The sequence below is a fragment of the Vanellus vanellus genome (genome assembly GCF_965231255.1).
Source record: "Vanellus vanellus genome assembly, chromosome: 4".
NCBI classification, from domain to species: Eukaryota; Metazoa; Chordata; class Aves; order Charadriiformes; family Charadriidae; genus Vanellus; species Vanellus vanellus.
Genome location: NC_138909.1, coordinates 47,582,779 through 47,609,583, shown reverse-complemented (window position 1 = coordinate 47,609,583; position 26,805 = coordinate 47,582,779). Strand labels below are relative to the sequence as shown.

Genomic DNA, 26,805 nt, shown 5'->3' with positions numbered 1-26,805 from the left:
AGTGCAAAACAGCTTTAACTTACTTTGGTAAAACTCTGGATAATACACAGGGAGATTTTACCCCCGGCATATAACTAATTGTAAGATGACAATTATCTACTTGTTAGTCTGTGATGGATCCGTAAAAACTGGGTAGATGAATGCGGAAAAGAACACTGTTATGTGTGTTAAATTTTCCCTTCCTATGGAGTGGAGCATATTGATCCACTAGCGTCTGGTAAAGCACCTAGCAGCAAAGAAAAAATCTCAGTTGCAGGGAATATACCGGGAGATACGACAGATGTACTTAAAAAGCCACGCAGAAGCACTGAAGAAAGATGTATCCCTCTCTACAGGGAACTTTCTAAGTAAGAGGTGGGCACGGGGAGGGGTTCTGCAGGTGGAGGAGGTTTTCTTATATATCTTGTACTACTTAAAAGGCAGAAGTTCTTACATTGTTCAGTTGGAAGCTATTACCTTTTCTAACGCACAAAACCAGGGAAAACCCTTTTGTCTCTTTGCATTGCCTTCAGCATTCATCATTTGAAACGCTAGAAAGCACGGCGCAGCATCACATAGCCAACCTTGTATTTCATACAGCTGCCTATAAACCTTCCAGCTTCTGATTCATGCCTACAATACCATCCGCTGGTGCAAAAGCAAAAGATCAGTGAAGCTTCAAGAACAATGTCTCCATTCTGAGTATGTTCTTTTGCACTCGATATTTTACTTAGCTTCTATGAAAATTTAATGTAAGACAGAACACAAACCGCAACCAATTTATACGGGACTTTGCAGTGTGAATATCCAACAGGTAAAAGGGAATATAGAATCTATTTAACAACCGAAAAATAGAAATGCTTTTGTCTAAAAAAAGAAGCAATCCTCTGAACCCAAATCATACAAGTAGATAACTTGTAAGGAACTATTTTAAGCTGGAGAAGGATTGAACTAACATTGACTGTACAGCACATTGCCAATATCCTGGACTTCATTGTCCGTATCTTTTAAATATGGCCACAAAATATTTAATTTGTTCTGTATCTCATGGCAAGCATCAAAAGCAGTATGCACATTTGATCGACAGTTATCAGCCAAAACGACCTGTCATTTTCCAGGTATCAAACAGCAAAACTCCAAAGCATCTCATTAAATTTCACAGGCTTTAAAGTGAGAGCAGAATTGCAGTGGTTTAAGGCTATATAGGCAGAAGATGTTACAGATGTCCATCTTCACCAAATCATCTCAAAGGTAATGTGGTCTGACAGTCTAGCCACCTCTTGACCAGACTTATATCCATGTTACATTTGGTATATGCCTTTCAGCTTTGACCCTTTCCAAACTCATTCAAGCTTTTAAAAAAAATCCTTTGTTATAATGAATATGCTTAGCATTACTCTGAACCCAAAAAAACCCATCCCCAGGTTTCAAGCAAATGGTTAAACACTAAAGTAGATTCTGCCAGGGCAGACAAAAGTGTGACTTCAGTCTCTAGATAGATGCCTAAACAGGACCTGCCTATAAGCTAGGTACCTAATCTTCTATCCTAGTTAATGGGGATTCAGTTAATATAGTCAGAGGAGTCTAGAGCTGTTTAAGTTACCCCATACTAGGTTATAACACTTAGTCATCTGAACAGCTCTTCTGGTTCCTTTGGCAGTATTGATCTGATCTCCATCAATTATGACAGGAGCTTAAGCAACTGAAGCTCAAATGCTTTAGTAAAGGTAGGAGTTTGTCCATTTGTTCTTCCCTAGAGCATACACAACATGGAAGTGGGGCTGGCAGGTACGATACGAGACCCACGGTAGATCCAAATTCTGAGTGGGAGATTGAGGAGCCTCTGTTCAAATGAGCACCGGACTGTCTAAACTAGTAGTTAAAAATGGCACTAGGCATCTATCTTTAACCAACTGAATTGAAGCCTCTAGTTTACCCGTTTGTACCTATGTACAGAAACCTACATTTATGTGTATTAATCTGTAAACTGAATCCCATCTCTCATATCTGCTAAGATCAGCTTGGAAAACAAAGTTTAATGCAAGACCATTCTCAAATTCTACCACCACAGATGTGCTTAAAAGTTCTTCACTTTTCAATAACTTAAGTATACATTCAGTTCATTCAATGTTTACCCAATAGCTGTAAAAAATAGCTTAAATTGATCATATTCCAATATAAAGCAGGAAAATAAAAAATTATAGGAATTGCGCTGCTTAGACTAATTAGAACAGGATTCCCCTCCCCCCCCCAAAAAAAAGGAGAGTTATTGAATTTTGAAATTTGACAATTTCAAAAATATATTGTGGTAACAATAAAAACAGATGCTCATATGTTTTTAAGTAAAAAACATGAAACTATATTAGCCACCTTTAACGTGGTCATAAATGCCTACATAAATGGTACTTAAATGCCTAAATGTCATTCAAAACTCTTCTTCGTCTGTAAACGAGGTCAAAAATAAAATAAGAATGTTTCTGGTCCAAGGGCAAATTGCATTGCTACCAGAAACACATGTACTTAAAAAAAGGCACCACAATAAAATAGGAAGCTCTCCAATCCATCAGTTCTCAAAGCTTTTTGAAAGACTTTTAAAGATTACACTTAACTAATAATTCTATAAAGCAAGATTCTGTAGGAAGCAATCCAGCAAGTTCTCTTGCACCACAGTCTCATCACTCGTTATTTAATGCCACCTCTATAATTTCTATCCCGTAACCAGCATAGCCTTTGCTTTCATTCACAAGAACCTTTCAACTATCACTTAATAAAAAACAAAAAGCAAATTATATATGCTTTTAAATTCTGCACCAACACAAACAGCTACTCCTTAAGGTACCTCTATTCTATGAAATACTACCTTAAAAAAGTCATAGTTAATTTCGAGCTGTACAATAAAATGACTAAAGCACTGAATTTTGCACTGTTGATAATGCATTGCATGAGTCTACCAAGGAACTATAACAGTACCAGTGAAAATAGAAGTGTTAAAGGATTATATGTTTTCAACTTTATTTTGATGATTCCAGAAAAATGGGATCAAAACATGCCACCTGATAGCCTGGTAGCAATGACGGGCAAGAAACAGCAAAGTCTAGGATTCTCACTTCGATACCCGTTTGCAAACGTTTCACGTCATGTAAAGCAGGTTGGTAACCAGAGTGTAAAAATTTTTGGTAGTCTTAAAAGCCAGTGTCCACAGTGTCCAGAGCATCACAGAACAGCATTCATGGAATGACTGCTTGTTTCAAATGATAGCTACCATACTTTTAGAATGGAAAACATCTTTTCTCAACAATAAATTCAAACAAATAAAACATTTCTAGTCAAATGAAAAAAAAAATTAAATAAAAACAAATTCTCAACAACAAATGGGCATTTTAAAACAGGTTGTTGTCATTGTTTAGGACTTTTCCACACATCCTCCTAAGGACACAGTAGTAGTACTTCTGAGTTTTAAAACTCAATGTTAGGTGGAAAGAATTTTCTGGGATAACTTATGCAGAACAATGGTTATGCACTACACCTTGATACCATGTTGAACAATTTAACACCTCCTGAAACCATACACAGATAGCTGTTTCTAAGAAACTGCAGATACCTTTCTTCGTGTGAACAGCACTGGTGCTAAAGTCACTACCTCCAACAGCAGGTGAAGACCTTCAGTGGTTTAACCCGATGGTTTAACAACAGACAACCTCACATGAGTATCTGTAGGTAACACCCCAACAAACAAACGCTATGACCGCCATTGCACAGTGGAAATCACGTCGCAAATGAACTGTATTCACTTTCATTAGGACAATAATTCTAAGACCATTTCCCACTTACATTGCTCGCCCTTAGTTTTCATTAAAAAAGTATTTTACCTCAAAAGGAATACTTGATGGCTCTTTATGACATAAGAAGAAACTTTAATGCTAAAGCTACAGGGAGCTCAGAGTTCCATTGCAGGTAAGAAAAATATTCCTGCAAACTACTAATTGTACCGAACTTCTGGCAAACGTTTGCAATATATTAAAAAGTTATATCATTCAAATAGCATACCATTAAAATGTTAAACAATTCAAACAGCATACCTTTACTCCTGGTATAAAGACGCATTATTGGTTTTGGTAATTATTAAAGTCATAGCGCTAGCCTCAGAAAGATTTAATCATCTACTGAAAACGAAGCCAGTAGTAAGAACATATAACTTACGTTATTCATATACTCGCTGAGCAGATCCTGCAGGGCCTGCCGCACGGCATTGCACTCGGCTACGATTCGTTCCCGGCGGTCGTCTCGCGTGCACGAAGAGTCTGCCATCAGCGCTGCTCCGCTGATGATACTCTCCAGCCTTTCTTCAAGAGATGGCCTGAAGCGGGCCTCACTGAAAGTCATTGGGTCTAAAATAATTTTGTTCTAAAAAACAAAATGCAAGTGGAAAAATTAGAAGCGTACATGGGTCTTCGGCATTTTTTAAGTGCCCTTATTTCACTGGCTTTTAGTCTTTCATATAAATAACTTATCTATTGAATTCCTGAAAAATCAATATTACAGAAATATCTAAAATCCCAATATATAAATAAAATTAAAAAATAATAATATATACAAGTAATTCACAACCCATAGTTATAAAAGACTACTATCAAGACTTGACTACTGTCAAGAGCAACACAATTGGTTCAAATATATATTTGGGAAACATAGTACAAACCAAATCAATACAAGCTACTGTAATATGCATGCAATATGTGTATGTGTATCTTTACCTCTATATTTTATATGTATATATTTAATCTTGAAGTAAACTAATATTATCCTTTCCTGAATCTTCTCAAAATTTCTTGAATATTTAGGAAAGTCATAAGAAAGATGCAAGTTAATTATGACTGAAGAGAAAGTTGAACTTTCTCTGTTAACTAATTCCTTCATTTTGATTATTTTTATTAGTAGACTACACTGTTGAAATGCTACTAGATTACCTCAGTATTAAACAAAAAAAAAAAATGAGGAAACGAATACTGCAAGAAAACCATTATTAGATAATTACACTTAAAAAAAATGATAAATATCTTTGATTCCCATTCTGCAGCACATCTTTTAAAACCCTTTTTCTAAGGGCTTTTGCAATTATTTTTTGTTTGTTTTTAAATCAGGAAAAAGTCTTTAATTTGCCAAATAGCCTACTGGTTAGCAAAATATCTTTATTCCACCAGAAAAAAAAAATAATTTTCGAAGACTGTTTTCTATTAAAGACATTTTAATTCTTAAATTATGATCACTGCTAAATAGTTGTGTACTTTATATATCAAATGTGTTATCAAATATCAAATAGAATCACAGAATACCAGGTTGGAAGGGACTTCAAGGATCAGCTGGTCCAACTGTCTTGACAAACTCACAGTCTAGACAAGATGGCCCAGCACTATGTCCAACTGAATCTTAAAAGGGTCCAATGATGGAGAATCCATCACTTCCCTCAAGAGATTATTGCAATGGCTGATTGTTCTCATTGTAAAAATTTTTTCCTCTTGTGTCCAATTGGAATCTCCCCAGGAGTAACTTGTACGCACTACCCCTTGTCTTTTCCATGTGACTCCTTGTAAAAAGGGAGTCTCCACCTCCTCTGTAGCCAATCTTTAAGTACTAGAACATGGCAATGAGGTCTCCCCTAAGCCTTCTTTTCTCAAGGCTGAACAAACCCACTTCTCTCAGCCTTTCCTCATAGGGCAACCTTCCCAGCCCTTTGATCATCTTGGTGGCCCTTCTCTGGACTGTCTCCAGTGTGTCCACATCTTTTTTGTGTGGGTGGGACCAAAACTGAACACAGTATTCCAGCTGTGGCCTGAGAAGAGCTGAGTAGAGTGCGATAATGACTCCTTTATCTCTGCTGGTGATGCCCTCGTAGATGCAAGCCAGCATCCTGTTGGCTTTCTTTGCTGCAGCAGCACACTATTCACTCATATTGATCTTATTGTCCACCAGGACCCCCAGGTCCCTTTCCATAGAGCAGCTCCCCAGCTGGGTAGATCCTAGTCTGTGCTGCACTGCTAAGTTATGTCTTCCCAGGTGCAAGACCTTACATTTGTCTTTGTTGAACTTCATAAGGTTCTTGTTAGCCCACTCTTCCAGCCTATCCAGGTCTTCCTGCAGGGTGGCTCTCCCTTCCAAAGTGTCCACTTCCCCACTCCATTTCATGTCCTCAGTGAACATCATCACAGTACGCTTGATCCCATCATCCAGATCACTTATGAAGATACTAAACAGCAATGGACCCAGTAGTGATCCCTGGGTGACCCTACTTGTGACAGATTGCCTGTTTGAAAAAGAGCTATTTACCACCACCATCTGGTGGCCTCACAATGACATCAGCCAGCTCTCTGAACACCCTCGGGTGGATATTATCAGGGGCCATCAACTTGTAGGGGTCAAGCTCCTGTAATACTCCACATACCAACTCTTCCTTCACTGGCGGTGGGTCTGTGTTTTCATCAACCTGAATTGTTGTTCCCAAGGCCTGGGGCCTAACAGTGCTGGTAAAGACAGAGGTGAAGGAAGTGTTGAGAACCTCTGCCTTTTCAGCACTGTTGGTGACTAATTCACCTCTCCTGTTTAACAGCGGGCCAATATTTTCCTTCTGTTTGTGCTTGTTGTTTATGTACCTGAAGAACCCTTTCTTGTAGTTTTTGGCATCTCTGGCCAATTTCAATTCAAGCTGAGCTTTTGCTTTTCTAACTGCATATCTGCACGCCCTGGCAATGCCCTCGTAGTTTTCAACAGGATTTTATCTATTTTTCCATCTCTGGTACGCTTCTCTTTTGGTTTTGAGCAGACTCAAAAGCTCACAGCTAAGCCAAGAGGTCTCCTGCTCCACCTATTTCTCTTACTTTTAAAGGGGACGAAACTGGTCTTGCGCTTCCAGGAGAGCGTTCCTGAAAAACTCCCAGCACTCACAAGCTCCTTTATCCTCCATGGAAGCTTCCCATGGAATTCCTCCCACCTGAGCTCTGAGTAAGCTCACGTTTGCTCTTCTAAAATCCAAAACTTTGTCTTTGTACTAACCTTCAGCTTATAGGGCTAAACCACACAGATTCTAACCCTATCAATGCACAACCTTTTGTAATATTATGAGTTTTGAGGGGTCTTCTAGGGTCTATGTTTCACAGCAGTGAGAAGAGGATTTTTACAAGTATCTAAATTAGAAATTATTTTAAGAGTTGGGCTTATGCATATTTATGTAGCTGTGCTTTTCAGTCAAATGATAATACCTAAAGAATAAAGTTCACCACCACACTATTCTTCTTAAGCATTGGGATTCTCAGAAATCAACTATATAAACTCATCTTCAAAACAGTATATTTCATTCAGTAGTAGCAAGACTGAAATTGCATCAGATGAACTATCTTAGCAATTTATGCCATTAGTAAGAAAAAGTTATAAAAAAAATTAGCTGCATGTTTCCGATTATTTTCAGTGTTCTCTTATTCAGATCTGATTGTGTTTTTTAAAATGACTGAAAAATGGTCATGTTAATGGTCATGTGTTCTTTTTTTAAAAAAAAAATATCATAAAAGTGGTCATTAACAAAGACAGGAAGCACTCTTTACTAGATACTAGAGGATTTCCAATAGCCAACGAACATACATTCTATTTGTAGCAAACCTCTTTCTCAACCCATACACTTGATCAAAACAACATCCACACAGCACTGGTGCAATTTTCATGTATCAGTTACAGCAACATAACCAGTCCTTTCAGAAATACCTTATTTTTCCTTCTTTCCTTATAGCCATAGGTGTAAGGCTTTCTACCTACACAGTAAATTTCAAACAGAAGATCTTACGCCTCTCAGCAAGTCACGAATCACATTTTTCTTCTTAGACGTTTCTGAAGACCCTGCACTCAGTCTTCTATGAGACCCAAGGACCTACGAAGAACGTATTTCTGGAATATTTCCATCCTTTTTGAGCCTTGAGGATGAACAATCTATAGATCAAATATCTCCAGTATCTCTGACTGCTGAAACCCAACGCACTATTTTCATGAGCAACTATCTCATACTGCGTGAATAGATTTAGGAAGTTCTGTATAGGTTACATGCAAACACCATTTACATTTTAAATAAAGTGTGTATCTATGAGGTTGTATAACTAATACAAGCCATCTTTCCTCACTGTAAAGCAGAAAATTCAGAATCACGGAACAATTTAGGTTGGAATGGACTTCTTGAGGTTACCTGCTTTAAACACCTCCTTAAAGCAGAGTCAACTTTGACATCAGGCCAGGTTGCTCAAAGCTTCATCCAGTCCAGATGAAATCTCCATCCTTGCAGATTTTCCAAGTATCTCTGCCCCCTTTTCAGTGTTTGATCACATTCATGGTTTGTTTTGTTTGTTTGTTTTCTCCAATATCCAAACAGAATTTTCCTTCACTCAGCTTGGGCCAGTTGCGGCTCACCCCAAGACCATGAACCTCAAAGTAGACTCTAGCTCCATTTTCTCTACACCACCCTACTAGGCAGTTGAAGACACCAACAAGATCCCTCCTCAAAGCCTCATATCCTGCAGTCCAAAAAATTCCCAGTTCTGCGAGCCCCTCCCAATTTGTCACATCCTGCGGCCCCCTCATCATCTTGCGTTCTCTGCTGGATCTGTTTAAGTCTGTCAGTCTTCCTTGCACTGGGAAGCCCCAAAACAGGCCTGGAGGGTCTGATGTGGTTTCATACAGGCCAAATATAGGGGCAAAAATCACTCTCCTTGATCTAATGCCTACACTTTTAGTAATGCAGCCTCGTAGGCAGCTGATCTGCATGGCTGTAAGGGTGCACTGCTGACTTAGGTTGAATTTGCTGTCCACCAGGAACATCAAATTAATTTTTTTTGCCTGGCTGGTTTCTTAACTCTAACGTCACACAAAACGTACCATACTGAGCAGAACTAATTTTTGGGCCTCTCAGTCCGCTTTTATAACAAGAAACACTGCTGGGAAAGAAAGCCTTAGAGGTTCTAAGTAAAGAAACAGAACAACTACACTTTTTAAAAAATATAATAAATAACGATATAGTTACCTGCTGACAGATGGTTATACAGAAATATTATTATAGACGTTTATTTTAAATTCTATATGTTTCCTCAAATATCTTAAAAGAACAACAGGTTTTTGAGCTTTGGGAAAAAGAGAATGGGGATGAGAGCCTGCTACATGACAGCTCTTGACATTCAGTTCCCACAGAGACACTAGTTTTTGCTTCTGAAGGTTTTTACTCTTTTTCAAAGAAAGCTAGGTATCAAAATGCCACTTCAGACTACGTTACTGACATGTACAAAGTTCTTACACACATATTAACATTATGTTAACAAGGAAATAATGTCTTCTTGGAAGGAAGAAAAAAAAAAAGGTTGCCAGGAAATCTGGCTAAATAAATTCCTTCAAAAGTCTCAAGTCACTTCTTGATAGCCAGTTAATGAACAATGAATGTAAATGAATTGGAACATTTTACATTTCTAATTAGTTAACTAACATTAAGCCATAAATCAAGGACTGACACCATAATTCAGGACTTATGTTCCAAGCCTCTTTACAACTACAGACAGATTAGTGTAAACGTACATAATTTTTGGCTTGCTGAAACATAGTCCAAGAAAATTAATTGAAATATAATTGGAGACTTATTTGAAAACTGTTAGACTTGTGATAACATCTTAAGTACATTACAGTTAAATATTTTCTCTTGTACTCTCCATTTCTTTTAAATGATATAAAGGTGTGTTTAAATTATATAAAGGTGTGTTTATAGAGTAGTTGCTGTAACTTACAGTGAAAATTGTGACAAATAATATTTTCGGAGAAAAAAAAAAACGCAACGCGTCAACAAAATGATCTGCAGAGTTTTCCCGTTCGTATAGTTGTGTGTATGTGTGTAAAAGGGAAGGTCAGATTCTTACATTCATACAGATACTCTTTCTCTAGAATTCCCCACTTAATTACCTCTCATTCAATCACTGACTGAGAGAACAAGGAATTCAATATTTCCTTGTGCTTCTTTAGTTTTTCTATTGTGTTAAAGGATGACAAAAGTAATGATGGCCTTTATTGTGCCCTTGAAACAATTTACTGTGCTCTGTTCTTTAAAACACACAAAATCCCCAATTAAGCAAAAGTTATTTCCTCCTGTAATTAAGCAAAAATGAATTTTAAAAGAATTATCAAATCATATAAAAGAAGCCCAATATCAGTTTCTTCTATTCTAATGGGAAATAACCTTCTTATTTAAGAAAAGGTACATTTTAAAAGCAACGACTGGGAAAAAAAACCACACATGCACAAACCCAAACCAAACCTAAAAAAAACCCAACAAACAATTCATGCTGTGCAAGGAAGGAAAGTTGAATTGATTTTTCAGATTCATATCCTCAAAGACAGGAAAGACATCTTTGAGAGCATAATAATACAGTTCCGAATCGAATATGAGACTCTATGAGGAGGGAAAAAAAAAAAAAAAAGTAAAGTTTGAAAAGTACAAGACAATCTAGTAGCCCAGAGCTGACAAAGCAGCAGCAGCAATCATACCAGTGTCTGGCCGGAGCTCTGTAGGTGGAGGAATTATCCAAGACAGAACAGAAACATCTTTCAAGTAAGAAACTTCCGTATAACACAGTTTTACGAAAATTTACATCTAAGACAATTCCAGAAAACTCAGGTGATGTATTATGTACCGTGGTAAACAGCACAGTGCAGCAGAAGAGACACTTCAGTGGAATTTAGGGCTTTGTGGTTCCTTTGTTGACTCTTGTATTAATCTGTTGTGTGACTTTGGACAAATGATACCTTCTTTCCTCTATTTCTTTTTTTACACTTTATTAATTCTTCTATTTAGCATTTAAAACCTTCAGAGCAGAGACCATTTCCTAACGTGTTTCTCAGTGATTTAGCACAATAAAAATACAATTTTTAAGGCAAATGCCACAGCAAAGAGAAAAGCATGTCAGAAGAGGGAATCAAAAAGTCAGTGAAAAATGCCATTAAAAACTCAAATGGATACATGTCTTGGGCAAGCAATGTCACAACCACAAGGCAGCACGAAAAACTCTCTTTGTGTAAAAAGGAGCACGTAATGCGCTGAGAGACCCAGTTTTTCAGAACAATCTGGGAGAGAAGACTGTATAAATAAGAGTATTCAGGGTATTTCTTCGTCAGAAGTGCCCGCACTACCATGAAAACAAATGCAGTGTGCTCGCAGGCGTGCTTTACGTACATATGTCAGTGTCCCCCAGAGCGCTAACGGGGCTATTTAGTTCCTGTTTAGCTATAAATCAAATGTTTCTACCTGCCACTATGCTGAGGTTCACAGACAGGTGTAATTTTACCGGTGTAATTTGAAGAAATATGAACAGTGTGACAGCGCAGTGCCCTCAGAGGGGAGGAGGGTCCCCCTTCCTCTGCCTTTTCCAGCTCCCCAAAACGCACTCCTGCTCGCTCCACTCCAGCACTGCTGCTTTTTGTTGAGCCGGTCTGATGTGTTAAAAGAGCAGGGAACTAATTCAGAGAAATAAGTGCACGTCTTTCCTTCTGGCCCAGTGGGATGACTAAACTCATAGTAGTTTGATGAAGACCACGCTCAGGCAGAAGTACACATCCCAGTAGCAACAGCCCCCAGCGCCACAGCCCCCAGTGGTCCTTTCGTGACTCTGTTCTCTAAATGCAAATGGAGATATTGTTTCCCTGAAATATCGGTGGTGTTTACTTATCACATTCTTGAGTCATATAAGCAGCTCAGATGCGCTAAATAAACATACTCAAAATAGTACCAAGTGTAGCCTAATAGGAAAATTTCACTTAGTGTTATTTTGGGGCTGTTATATGTAACCTGAGAAAATTTTAATATGTTTTTGACTTAACAGTTCAGACATTCATACTTATTATTAACGATGAAATAAGCAACCTGTAATAAATCGAATAATAATGGAGTATTTGTATGGCTACAGAAAGCATATTTCTCTATAGAAATATCAATTAGGTTTATTTAAAGTGTGTTTCCTTTTCATGTTTCTACTATCTCTAACAAATTTGTTTGGATGAGTGTTCACTACAAAAACTCCTTTGCAAACAAACTGGTTATTGTCCTACATATAAAAAACATAAATATATTTGACAGAAAAACACACAAAGCACCTGGTGTGATGGCATACTACTTTTTCTACCATCAAAACAATGCAGTGGCGATGTGGTATGGTTAAATTTACAAACAGTATTTTTGATTGCTATATCTTTTTGCAATACCAATCTACTACGCAAGAGCATTTCAGGAGGAAAAAAAAAAAAAAAAAAAAAAATCAAGAAACCCACTAGATGGTGCTCTTACACAGAAAATACAGATCAGCAGCACCCTTCTCACTGCTAAAGGTGAATGAAGGTAGTCACATGCTCCTAACTGGGATTAAGGAAGAGTGCTTTCTTTTGCAGAGGTCACATTTTGGCTATGTATTTGATATCAAAATCCCGCCATTTCCAGTGCTGCCCCTCGTACTTTGGAGCTGAAATTTCCACGATAGTATATATACATTCCCATACACGCACAAGCACAGATGAAACATTTACCATAATACGTCATGAAGCTAACTACTAAGATTAAAAGTAGAATGAACTTCTGAAACAGGTGATTAAAGCAATTTAGAATCATACAATAGTTTGGGTTGGAAGGGACCTTTAAAGGTCATCTAGTCCAAAACCCCCTGCAACGAGCAGGGACATCTTCAACTACATCAGGTTGCTCAGAGCCCCGTCCAACCTGATCTTGAATGTTTCCAGGGATGGGGTATCTACCGCCTCCCTGGGCAACCTGGGCCAGTGTTTCACTATCCTCATCACAAAAAATTTCTTCCTTATATCTAGTCTGAATCTACCTTCAATCTAAACTCAATTTGAGTTTCTTGCTGCTAAATTACTCCCATTCTGCACAGAAAACTCTGGGGAAAAAAATCCCCCAAAGTAACACGCAGAAGGGGTTGTAGTGGGCAGGAAAGGACAATGCGATGACACAGAAGAAAAAGCTTGTTCAACCCTTAGCATCATCGGGACCCTGAAAATTTACTCTATATTCCCATCTCTTGAAAGGTCAGTGCAACAGCGTCAAATGTATGTTAGTGCAAACAGGTAAAGTTTTTAGGGATACTGTAAAATACAACATTGTGCTGTCGTTCATTGTTTTCTTAGAGATGACCAGTCTGTGATTTTTCCCCACGTAGGGGAGATCCGAGGAGTGCAGAAAGTGACAAAGGATCTCACTACTGAGTAGGAGCTTTTGAAGCACCAGGATGTTCCAGTTTAAAATGTTCCAGTTTAAAAGCTACTTCAGCTCCACAAGGGAAAACCCCTGTATTTCATTCAAAGTCATGTATGAGGTTATCTGAATTTGCAACACACTTTCTCCAGTGCACGCTAACACGGGTGTCCCTATTTAAACTCAATATATACCTGCTATTATACAGAAATAGCCATTTGACTGTGCTTCCCTGGACACTACATCTCAGCAAGTCTATCTTCAATTTGCTATGTGGAGAAGTGATTTGGGATGCTGGGGATAAAAGGACCAAATGTGAATAAGAAACGAAATGTGTTTGTTTCAACTTTGAAATCATAAGAAACAATTGCAAAAATACATCCCAGCATCCCAAATCACTTCTCTGAAGAACATATTTTAATGTACATTGAGATCCGTAAATATTCTGTGAAATCCAGTCTCAAGCTGAACAACTAGTACAGTTATTTGTCCAAAAAGCAACAGCATTTTAAAGGTAGTCTCTTAATGGTACAGCGTCTCTTCTGTCCACTACCTTTATGTCAAATTTTGGCTGCTCTTAATTTTATTACCAAAGAAAGTATCCTTCCTATTGTTGTAGCCAAGTATTTTGTCTTTTGTTTGTTGTTGTGTTTTTCGTTACATGCCTATTAGATCTTTCACGCTGTTTAAGGAGCACTGCATTCACTAGCCCTGCAAAATATTCCCAAAGATTATTAATATATTCAAGGAAAATGTTATGGTAGTCAATTTATTAAATATGAACTTCATTTTATATCCTGGAGGACAATGACCAGCATCATCAGACACTTTCTTGCCCATAAAACATAGTCATCTCCCAAATGGTAGACTTGCACTTTTGAAAAATGTATTAAAGATTGAGTTACTCTGCCTGGAGTTTTTCTGTTCAAATCCTTGTCATAGCAAAAAAAAAAAAAAAAAAATCATACATTTTCAGTACCTCAGGACCTACCTCAAATATAGAAATAAATACCTCATGTACCAAAAATAATTTTCGTTACCTGTTCCAGTTCTTAACCAGATCAATTCCTTTATAAACCAAATTACTTTCATATTCATTTAAGAGTCAATGTGATTTTGAAATCAGAGTAACGGGGTGACACACAGGCAGGGCAACTGAAGATGTAACACTCATCAATAATGCCGGCAAGCAACTTTGAAGACAAATGGGTCTGTACACACACAGAGAAACAATAAATCGTTGGAGTATTAAAATAACATCAAGTATAGGGTGTGTCTGGGTTAACACGTATTAAAAAGCAAGCACTATATACACATTTTAACAAATGCAATATCATTTTATTACACTGATAGATACAGAAGTTGCCAATTTATTATATACACACAAACACAAGGAGAAAGGCAGCTAAGCAGACCCATCAGTTCTGCTATTTTCTTTCTGGAGCAATACAAAAGACGAGAGATATTTGCTTCCAGCATCAATGGAAAGCAGGTTTTGTGGTCCTTTTTTCCTTTAAGTATCTCTTCTCCCCCATTTCTAAGTCATAGGCTAAACTCATCCTTGACTCAAAATTTATTGTAGACAATCCTAGCCCTGCTCCAAACACAGAAATACTCCTTTTTTATAGGTCTATGCTGCATGCATAGTAAACATCTTTATATTTACAAAACTGTTATACCTTACTTCACAGCACTGTAAAGGAACGCTTACCTCATTTTTCATATCAAAATCTAAAGCGAATATTTAGAATTGTTTAAAATGTTAAGTATGTTAGGGTGCCCAATTTGAAACCCCTAGAATTTGAATTTCTGCAGTGATTAGCACTTCTAAAGTTTTGTCAGCACACCCCACCGGCACAGCTGTATTTCTAGAAACTAAGAAATCACAATCTCAATCCATATTCTGAAAGGAGGCGCTCTTCTACTCATCAGAGATCCCCGGTGCCCAATAAACACTATTTCTGCCTGTCACTGCCCCCCCTCCATTCTGTCATGCAGAACCTGTCCCCCGCCCATCTCCCCGCAGCCCTTGCTGTGGCAGACAGCCACCCCACGTCTACTCATCCCATCACTTCATACCCACATATAACTATGTTTTTCTACCCGCATCCCACTTATACTTTTAGCTCTTTCCAGTTGCCAGCCGCACATTGGAGTGTAGATGTCATCTATCTTCACCTCAGTTTTCCTCTAGCACAGATTTCCCTGGTCTTTCTCACTTCGTTTCTTCATACTTAGCAATTTTACTATCTTTTTATCTATGCGCTCCAGTTTGTTGGGTCCTCTCTCTGGTACACATCATGACAGCTGTGAGGAGAGCACGGAGGCTACCAGAGGAATCAATCACACAACACTCAACACAGGACTACACAGCAGTCTCTTGAAAATCAGAACGGCTGAGACCTATTCAGACTTACCAGACAAAACCTACCATTTCTTCAGCATAAATAGAATATTTTCAGAATTCACAATAAGTTCTTAACAACCCTCTCTATGTAACTTGCATAAATTTGGGCAAGTTTTATGAGAGGAGTAAAATGTATGTCCTTAGTTGCTGTAAGGACCCAGAAATATACCAAATTTTAATAATAGATTACTTTACTAATAAATCCAGGAATATGTGGATTTAAATTATCTAAAATTAAATCAGGAATATTTAAGTTTAAGGACAAAAAATGAGGCATTAAACACGTACTTCTGTAATCAATCAACTTCAAACAGTACTTTAAAGTAGAAAATCTGATAAGAAACAGATTCATGAACTCTCATGAACTCTCTTCATTTCTACCTAAATTATCTCCGAGAAGCAATAAATGATAAATCTTTTCAAAACTTTGCTGCTAATAAATCACAGGTGACTTTATACCACAAGTCACCGTTGTGCAGAGTATGACAATTAACATGACACCTATTTAAACACAATAGCTGCAGTGCTTAAAATCGGTAAAATAATTATTTATATTACAGGGGATGATATTTCCATTGATAAAGAATTGAGATGATTTATACTGTGGTTATTTGAAGCATTAAGGCATAGAATGCTGATTCTGAAATTTGAAATAATGAAGCCTGAGAAGTGTTAAATATTATGAAAATATTATGGGTAAACTTGTTTTTAATACAGAAGAATTATCTTGTCATGTAATACAAGGTTTAGTATGCACTTCATACCAAATGCAAATTGATCTCAATCAATATGACTCATACTGTAAAATAAATATATTGTAAAATTATTTGCACTGGAAAATATAAACTTCCTTTTCCTTGCTGAAGTAATATATTGCCAGCATAAAAACTAACTTTTTTCTCCACCATCTTTTTACCCATGAAATAGTCTCGCTAGTCTGGTAATTTTTCTTGCTTACTTGCTTGTAAAGCATAAGGGTAAATTCACGATCAACCCACCACTGCAGTTATAAATTTCAGTTTTCCCTAGAGTTTAGGGAATGTCCGTCCTGTTGCAAAATTAGGTGTAAATATCTCATTCAACAGCTATCAATGAGGCAAAATAGGAAACGAGGTTATAAAGCAGATAAAATAATAGTTTCAACCTTTGTATCCTCAGTAAGTCAGGGAATAAAATTTTCATTTCATTTCTTAAAATTAGAGAGATTTCTCAAAAAAAGTCTGGTTTTCCACACGAAATTGTGAACAGAACACGGTATTAACGGCTATAAGTCTCACATTTGCTTTTATGATGCCTGCAACATCACGTAAAATGGAAAAGATTTTACCTGAGGAGAAAAACGATGAACAAATAGTCTCACAAAGAGGCAGGGGACAATATCAGATATCTCGTATAGTCTTCACTAAATGTACTTTCACTAAGCACAACGCCTCTCTTTGCATTGAAGAGCAGCCTTTTCCAGAGAGCAGCAGCATCATCAGTTTGTCACATGTTTCCTTTTACTATTTGTCAAACCTCTGCTGTCCATAACATGCAAAGTCCCACACAAAAGCCGGAGTACAATCAGACCAAACAGGGATATTATTCTCAGGATCTTACCAGTGAGGGACCTGTGAGCTGAGAAGGCCCTGAAAACCACGCAGATTTACTTAAATCCCAACCCACAAACATTTTACAGGAAAAAATATAGACCCAGAAATATAGATATTAAAAAAAAAAGGGGGGGTAAAAAAATATTGGTAAAGTCGATGCAGGCAGTACTGTTTCATTTACTTGAAAAGCGAGATGGAACTGGAGTCAACCTCTGTGTTCTGCAGTAGTTCTAAATGATTTTACCCTCTTTCTTTGTCTCTTCCTACATCTATCCACACATTTTCTACCTTCATGTTTCCATCTCTACCCCCATTTCCCTTTTGCTATTACTCATATACTCATTCTCTGCCTGTTCTCAATACTTTACTCAATACTTGAACTTCCTTTGATTCTATAACGCTTCCCCTTTCTACTACCATCTCCAAAGTAGACCCAATGACACAGACGTAGAAGAGAAGGCCAGTCCATCACGACATGAGATGAACCACCTGTACCGCACCTCCACTTTCAGCCCTACATACAGCAGGACTGAGCAGCTCCTCCAGGTGTATGACAGATGCTCGTAGCGCAATGTTATGTATTAACCAAAGTGAAAAAGACACAATTCCCTAATTATAATTTTAACAAACTCTTACCCAAAGCTAGAATGAAAGAGAAAAAAAATGTATTTTCAGATAGTGTCTGCAATTAATTTTTTTTTTCACTGTCTAAAGAACAGTACTCAACTGTAAGATAGGGAAAAAAACCCACCATAATAAAAAACTGGCCAAGCAATTAACAGTTTAACAATTAGCTGTTATGAAAGTTGTTTAAGCAAAAGTGTAGCTCTTTCTGGAATAGAGGACCCCGCACTTTGCCTCAAGCTGAAGTGACTGGTATCACCTGTGTTTGAAAGATGCTTTTTCCATATCTTGGATTAACATAATTCACAATTCAAGTTGAACGTTAATGTTTCCAGGACGCTCAGCTCTGCCACCATCTTTATCTTATTGTCTTGGCTTACTGACTTGCCAGACACGTATGATTGTACCATTCAACAAATCACAGAACTTGGTCACAGAACTAAAATGCCACATTAATCAGACTTGTCATTATTTAGAACTGTTTAACTAGATTTTTCAAGGACGCCAGGGCAAAAGAGGACTTCTTTCTCTCTGCCGCAGCACCTGCATACCAGCACAAATAACTCCTTATAATTCAAGTCCATTAGCAGCAAACAACTATTCCTCATTAAAAATAACACAAATCAATGTCTGCACTTTGCCTCTGCAGTCTGGGGAAACGGACCCGAATGAAAAGGGACTTTAAACCCACTTGGTTAAAAGCACTGTAGATTTCACGGAGGAACGCTTCATTTTCGTTAAGTTTCTGATACTTACATCAAATTCATTTAGTGCGGCAGCAAGCTCTCCTATGCCAGTGTGCCCCTTGTTCTCATCAGTGGGTGAGGTGGCCTGGGCAGCATTGGAGATACCAGCAATTGCTTCTTGTACTTGCTTGAAGACGTAGTCTCTGTTGGCCCTAGTGGCTGCAACGTCAGGGTGACGGAGAAAGGCTTGGGATGCCGTATACAACATAGTGGCGTTCTTCTTCAGAGCGCCTCGAGCCGCAGCCATTTCATCCCTGCAGTGAGGATCTTTCAGTTCCTATACAAAAACATGCAATTTTTATAGGCGCAAATGAATTTTTTTGTGTGTGTTAGAATGTATCGTTTATACAGCTTAAGTGTCTCTGCATAAATACCTTCTAGTGATTTAGCAGAGATGGAATCAATGACAGAACCTAGAGGGGGCCTACAGGAAAGATGGGGAGGGCCTCTTTATCAGGGAGTGTAGTGAGCGGACGAGGGGTAATGGTTTTAAACTGAAAGAGGGTAGATTTCGATTAGATATTAGGAAGACATTCTTTATGATTCTATGATCTACCATAAATCACAGAAAGAAATCTCCCTGCTGCCCAAGAAAGTCCATTCCTTCTGTGTACCTACAGCTGTTACATGCCGCTCGCAATATCTTCTTATCAAAGAGTCTATATGCTTCCCTTATTCAAAGGCCGGCAGAAAATTTATATAAAATATTCAGAATTGCTCTTCTTGATTGACTGGATTCAGTCTGCTGATTCCATAAAGGCAATGCGAGTGCAACAACCCTGTTGCAGCAAGTGCCATAATTTTGTAAGTACTAAACCTATGTCCTCCTTTATAAACTCATCATAAAGTAGAACTTAAAAAGAAAAAAAAAATTACATTGATGAATGTTTTTATTTCTTAAAGACGTAATAAAGATGCCCCTCATTATTTTTTAGCTTTTTCTTTATATTTTTTCTATTCCTCATATCATTTAGTGTTTGTTTTAATTACATATACGTTCTTTTCTTTCCACTGACAACAAGCATCAGATACTGTATAATATGTTACCAGAATAAGATGACACTGCATTATTGTTATTTAATCTATTAATGTATTTATTTGTAGCATATATCACACTATCCATGAAAGCCTTTCAAACATTAGGTAAGGTAGTCCTAACAATATTCATAAGGAGTAACAAAACATTATTACTTCTATTTAAAAACTAAGAACAAAGTAGTCTGGAGAGCTGAATAGTTTACTTACGTTCACACATAGAATCTACGGCAAAAAATAAAAAAGAATCCAGATATTCTGGATTTAAAGGTTCTATCCATTGACTAATTTCGGCACACAAGACTGACAGGTAACAGTTTTCAGAGAGAATTCAGTTTCTAAAAACTTTACCAGGGTACAAAACAGAGAGATGAAAGGAAAATGTACAAACATGTAAGCAGTAAGTTCCAATGCTATCAAGCTTTTCCACAGTTATACCGAAAACCTTACTGGCATTATAAAAATGCACCTTAAGAAGAAAATTTTAAAAGGCTTACAACTAAGATTTCCTGTCATCTTTTCATACCTCCAGTAAGAACTTGAGACATATACCTTCATTGGCTTTCACATTTTTCTCTTGTTCCATATTTGTAGCTGTACTTCCACAAGAGAATTGTCTGAACATACAGAATAGTACTGTTCACATAGTGACTGGATTTTACATTTTTAACTTATTTAATTTCAGTATGGCTCTGAAAATGTTATATTTCATAAAAAAAACAAAACAAAACAAAAACAAAAATAGGGATACAGAAGTAAATTGTCATTAGTGTAATGCGGAAAATAAAGTAAATAGATGGGTAAATATGGAAAGGCAGCATTCTGAATGTGGTGTGCTATGCAATACAAACACAACACACTCCTGAATGATTGGTGATATTCAAATACAATCAGAGTTGGAGAGACCTTATTCAACTCCACCGTGACAGCACTGTCAGGACTCTTAAAAAGAACAGTGTGCAGGAGAAAGTTAGCTTTAATGGAAAGTTGTATAATTGCAGGCATTGAATAAATGTTATGGTGACTTTCTGGTCGTTTTTGCATCTGCCTTAGTAATGAATGAATTGAGTACTTGTGTTTAAGTATCTGAAAATTAATAATGACGGTTTTAAACACAAAGCAGATTTCTGTTCTTGCTGAATTTGAATTATACTAGACTACCAAAGAGCTCGTGCTTTACCAGCTATCAGAGTGACCTCAAATCAGCATAGGTTAGAACTCAATGGGAATAATCATCTAGTGAAAACTATCCTTAACTTCCTGAATTCATTCTATTATTAATTGAAGACACTTGGAAAATTTCAAAAATGCAATTTCTTTAAGAACAAACTTCATCACACTCAAAAAAATCAATGTGATTAAATTACAGGCCATGACACAGCAATTACTTATTGCACATTTTAAATCAGACTTGGGCATAAACTACAAGATCTTGAGCACCAAGACTAGCTCTCTCAATCACTGCTTTAAAACGTACTCACCTGTTGTCGTCTAGCAGCTACATAGTTCAGTTTTACCATCTCTTTTCCAAATTCTTTAAAGCGATTTGCTAAATCTTGCTCATTCGTTGCGTTTTTCACTGCTTCTAGTGCTTCCTCTACCTGGAACATAGTATATTATCTGTGTTATCATTTTAACCCAGGTGCACTCTTTGACAAAGTCTGTAACTATTCTACCCAACGCTTTCTATTATATGGACCCAATTTAGTTTTTACATCCATCACTGTACAGTGGCTTTATGATAGTCCCACTAATTTAATTAGTATTCTCGATAGAGAACATGTCTGATTGTCATTCTGCATTACTTTCTGTTTACTGTACTTTGGTATCATGTAAAACTAATGTAAAGGGAATAACTATATTAATTTCCCCACTCACACTCATCAGATGAAATGTTTAGTATCTGCAGGTTTTAAAACAAAATTGATTAATATGTTCTTAATGTGTGTTACAGGATTTATGGGAAAGCAAAGGGAAGTTATTAATTCTGGACAAAAAATAACATTTAAAAAGGAAATTCAAAATTACTATTAAGATCTCAATTTACCCTGATATAGCCAAAACATGATATCTTTGCGAAATAAACGAAACAACAATAGTTTCAACCCAGAATATATTTATTATTTCTTTTTTCTCAGGTCTCACCTTTCCTTTTTCAGTTACTTTACAACTGAGAAAAGAATCTCCCAAAGAAAATTGTAGTCATACTGTAGCTAACAGGCATAGATATAAAACCCCACTTATACCAACAAGTTAATTTACCAAATCTATTGTGAAACTTTACTTTATATGCAGCAAGGAAAAATATCTGAAGGGATAAAATGCTCTTTTCACACAACAAGTACAGGAAATTTTCCTATCACTAGATGAAAATTCAAGGGTTTATTTCTCTCCCTCACAAGATAAAAATGCAATTCCACGCAAAAAAGATCGAGAACGGAAAAGTTTCTATTCGTCCTTCTTTCTAAAAATTATTGCTTCGATTCCCGACAATGCGCACAAGCTTTCAACAACAGACAGATTTTCCCCTCGAAGAGAAACAGCTAATTCTGAAAAGTACGTGCTCCTATGCAAGGACAGAGGTTTGACGCTTACTCTCCAAACTTCGCTGGTGTCTAATGAATTTAGAAAGGCACAATTATGTGCCGCACGTGCCTTTTTATCATTTGTGTTGTTCTAACTGTGTTTTCCTATCAGCGAGAGAGGATATATTTATTTTGAGCTTTTACCTACTTACTTTGGATTTACAAATTACAGGGCAGTACAGTAGCAAACCCATGTATTTCTATAGAAAAATGTATAATTCAAGCACATAAATCCATACCTGTTATGGTGGAAATTTTATACTGAGAGTTGCAAGCTCCACTTTATTCAGAATCCAATTACCTCTTATTTTACTCTTAAAAAGAACAGCAGTTTTTAAAGCTGAACTATCTGCCTGCTCTAACCATTAGCAAAAATTACAAAAGCGTCATTGTATGGACTAATTTGTTCTTGCAGGATTCTCAGCAAAATATGAACATCTTTTTTTCAGATCAAGAAGCATTTATATTAAACTACCTGAAACTTTCATCTTCAACACGTTCGTAATGATAAGCACAGGCATGATATCTGATACACATTTTTATAAGTCCTTCCAGCCTCCTATTAAATAAAATTACTAGAGAATTCGTTACAGATTGCACTCTGATAATCAGATTTCGAAAGATGTTGATCATACTCTATCATGTCAGTCTTAACTTACACCTGTCTTTGAATGTCACCTTTGAGTCAATACAAGAGCTGTCCCTTCATCATTTTTGTACAATATAAACACTTTTTCCCCTAGTAATTCTATTTTTATTCAACTAAAATTAGTTTGCATTATAAAACAGTAAGATAAAAATATTTACACTGTCAAACCTCAGAAACAAATTACCCTTTTTAGCTAGAAAAAAAAAAAAAAAAAAAGAACACTTGAGGTTCATAAGTTGAATATTGCTAAAAACAACCAGAGACGTCTCGCTTCATGGAAACAGGATTCATCATAACATCTGATAAATGCAGAGATTACACACCACACTGCCATACGCTGCCCTTGCAAATCGAGGGGCAAACTGCCTAAGTAAATACACCCACTTACAAAACAGTATTGGACATTTGTGTTTCAGATAATAGAGCCCACTGCTGTAACACAAGAAAGAAATCTCAGATGCGAGAACAATATTTCTCATCACCTGTGAAAGACCTTAAATCTAAATTTTAATCCTAAAGTTTAGAAAAATCTGTTGCTTCTAATATTAAATTGTTAGTCTCAGCAGCAAAGGATTATTTGAATTACAGTTGCATGGAGTACTATAGTGGGGAAAAATTAAAAGCATATTTGAGAGAGACAATGCTTACACTGCACATAATCAGAGCCACATGCTGACAATTACAAGAGCAGCATTCTGTTCATTAGAGCAGAGCTTACTAGAATCTGTGCAGAAAAATCTGCCTTTTTCATTATGAAAACTGTTTCCGAACTATTTAGCTTATCTTCAGAGTTTGCACGTTGAAGAGTTCTCATTGTTTTTCCAGAACATAATATCATTGTACAGTTACACTCTTAAAAAGTCAAATAAAAATAAAAAAAAAAAAAGAAAATACTTTTTGGACGATTATTCGAAAGAAGTAACTCTCCATCTCCTCTGCTAAACTCACACGTGCACTCTGCAGGCTTTAAATATTCTGTGTAAAAATTTGTTTTGTTTCAGAGGGTTTTGTTTATGCAATAAAAGTGAAGTAGTCCAATAACCAGCAAAAAAAAAAGCAACCCCAAAACCAAAACAAAACATTTCCCACTGTCAACTGCAAAGTCTGTTAATATTCCTGCATCGAAACATGAATGGTGGCAGCCAAATGTGAATACAAATCCATACCAAGCTAGCCGGCAACATTTAATTCCTCTTTATTCTATTTTTCCTCTTTGATGACTGCTTAGACACTTGTACTATTGTCTTCCTCCAAATTAAAGATTCAGCCTTCGGATACAACCCAGAAGCTGTGCAGAGAAAATAGTCGAACAAGTGCAGTGCCTGAACTCTGCCACAAGAGGGCAATAGCGAGTAGCCAACCATCCGCTACCGGGCAGGGGGAGATAGGGAAATGCCCCTGTTCACTTCAGAGAGCTGCGTAACAGCAGTCCTAGTCCAGGCACTGAAGATATCTGATAATTTTTACTTTAAGTCGCCGACAATTAATTTATGCAAAATTAGAAAATGAATAAGACCAATGTAGAAGTGTGTTCTCTCCTACTTCTTGTTCACCACTTTAAGAAAAACCCGTGAAATAGAGTAAGAAACCTGAAGTGACATCCATGACTGTTTGTTTGTTTGTTTGTTTTTTTTCCATTTTTCTACCCACAAAACATGCAAAAAGAATACATGATGTTAAAAATGCATACAATTTTCAGATGTGATAGAAGCCTCATGACATCAGCCATATCAGCCAGGATGAGTAAGCGGGTGACAGCAGAAAGCAAGGCACGAGCAGCCCGCACCATGGTGCCCCGTTTCACTGAGGAGCACGGATCGTCAGCAAACTCCGAAGAGGCAATTCTCATTGTTTCTCCTAAAATTGAAAAAAAAAAAAAAAAAAAGAGGTAATTAAAGATAAGCTTTACACTTGTACTTTTTTTCCAGAAATTCTAAACAATTCAATAAACTAACTGCTGTTAGGAAAAAAATAGTGGCTTAGCTACTGAATATAGAATTGCTCAGGAGAAATAGTTTTGTTTTTTTTTTTTTTTGGTTTTTTTTTTGTTTTGGGTTTTTTTGTTTTTGTTTTGTTTTTTTTTTAACAGGTGCAGCAACCCCCTCAATACTCTCCACCTTTTTTTCTTTATTCCCAAACTGTTCTTCTAGAGCAGTCACCTGTAACAACTAAAAAAGGAAACCAAATGTCCAAAATAGGCTGCTGAGTGCAACCAACACAATGTAAGAAAAACAACAGTGTGTGTTACAGAAATATAGAACTCGCCTGCACGGGTAGGGAGGATGGAACAGAGAACCCCAATTGCATCTCTCTACAAATCAGGCTTCAAACTGCATCCTTCTCCTTCACTCCTGCTCCTTCTTGCTCAGATACTTACTCTGCTCTCCTCCAGCTAGAAGAGCTATCACTCCTATTAAAGACTTTTTTTTTTTTTTCTCCCAATCAGAGAGTCATAGAATCACTTAGGTTGGAAAAAGACTCTTAAGATCATCAATTCCAACCATTAACTTAACCCTGCCAAAACCACCATGCAACCATGTCCCTAAGCACCACATCTACACGTGTTTTAAATACCTCCAGGGACAGCGACTCAACCACTTCCCTGGGCAGCCTGCTCCAATGCTTGACAACCCTTTTGGTGAAGAATTTTTTCCTAATATCCAATCTAACCTCCCCTGGTGCAACTTGAGGCCATTTCCTCTTGTCCTATCACTTGTTACCTGGGAGAAGAGACTGACCCCTGCCTCACCACAACCTCCTTTCAGGTAGTTGTAAAGAGCAATATCTTAATAGAGAGCCACAATCTTAAAAAGTATTATGAAGTAAAAGTATGTTATTCTAGGCAACAGGAAAAACATGCATCACTTCATCCTTTTAGGAAATGGGCGATTACACCACCTTCCTTTTTAACAGCGTCAGCTGAAAAGTAGTGAAGTGAAAATGCATCATCTTCCTTCTTAATTCAAGAATGGGAGAGAAATTGTGCAATAAAAAATAGAAATTTGGAGATGATACTATTAATCCAATCTATGAGAAAAACACTTGTGTATTTTGGAGACCTTCAATAGGCTATGGAAAACAACCTCTAAACCCAAATCCTAGGTGCTCGCTGCCTCTGCAGTCAGAAGCAACTTAGCTGTATCTGCACACGGTCACGTACCGGTTGATGAGTCTCGCTCAGAGCCAGTTCTAATTAGCTTAGACTGTGCCACACCGATGACTCAAGTTCCAAGCTAGTGTAGCTGCGTAGGGCTGCCCTGCTGTTATGCAGCTTTACTAACTTCAGACCAGCTTGGGTGCCTCCAAAACGCGTTGGGTTCTGCTGTGTAGGCTTGTGAAAAGCGTTCAAAACAAGCCAGCCCAGCCATGGAATACGATCCCATCATCGATACATTACCTGGAATTATGTTGTGGCTATGCCAAGCAAAAACTGATTTTTAAGATGATCTACTGATTTAGGTTTCTTTGTACTGTTAGGTTTTGCTGAAAGAAAGCTCGGTACGCAAGTTCCTTTTTTAAAAATTCCGCATTCTCTAAATGCTTCATAAACTTTCAGCAGTTTCTATATTTGTTTGCTTGTTATGACCTTCTTTTCAAACCGCAATTTAACTCTGTGCGGCTGAATTAGAAAGCTTATATTAATTTTCACCTATCTTGCTACTATACCGCCTGAAAACCCACTCCATCCTATTTTCTCCATGACACTTTCAATGTGGCAGAAACAGCGCGCGCTCTGCCTTGTCAGGACTCTACGCGTGTGTTGCCCAACCAGCCGGTCAGGGGCAAAGACAAGGTTGAACTGCGCCCACCTTGCTCTTGGTGTGAACAAAAGTCTGAGTTTTTATTGCGTTTTCCTCTCTCTCCAATTGCTGATTTTTTAAAACTTTTATTTAATTATGTTTACATATTTTTCCATAGGTTGAA

The 26,805-nt window shown here is 37.3% G+C and overlaps 1 protein-coding gene across 3 annotated transcripts in view; it reads right to left on the bottom strand.

Annotated features, from left to right (window-relative positions):
- Window positions 1-26,805, bottom strand: part of CTNNA2 (catenin alpha 2) — a gene marked incomplete at its 5' end in the record, with an annotated part of 461,863 nt that overhangs the window by 360,300 nt on the left and 74,758 nt on the right. For all 3 annotated transcript variants that reach the window (XM_082482395.1, XM_082482396.1, XM_082482397.1), the window contains 4 exons: window positions 4,180-4,383; window positions 18,623-18,889; window positions 21,129-21,248; window positions 24,572-24,738. In XM_082482395.1, the coding sequence (XP_082338521.1) occupies window positions 4,180-4,383; window positions 18,623-18,889; window positions 21,129-21,248; window positions 24,572-24,738 (758 nt within the window). The remainder of the gene's footprint in view (window positions 1-4,179; window positions 4,384-18,622; window positions 18,890-21,128; window positions 21,249-24,571; window positions 24,739-26,805) is intronic.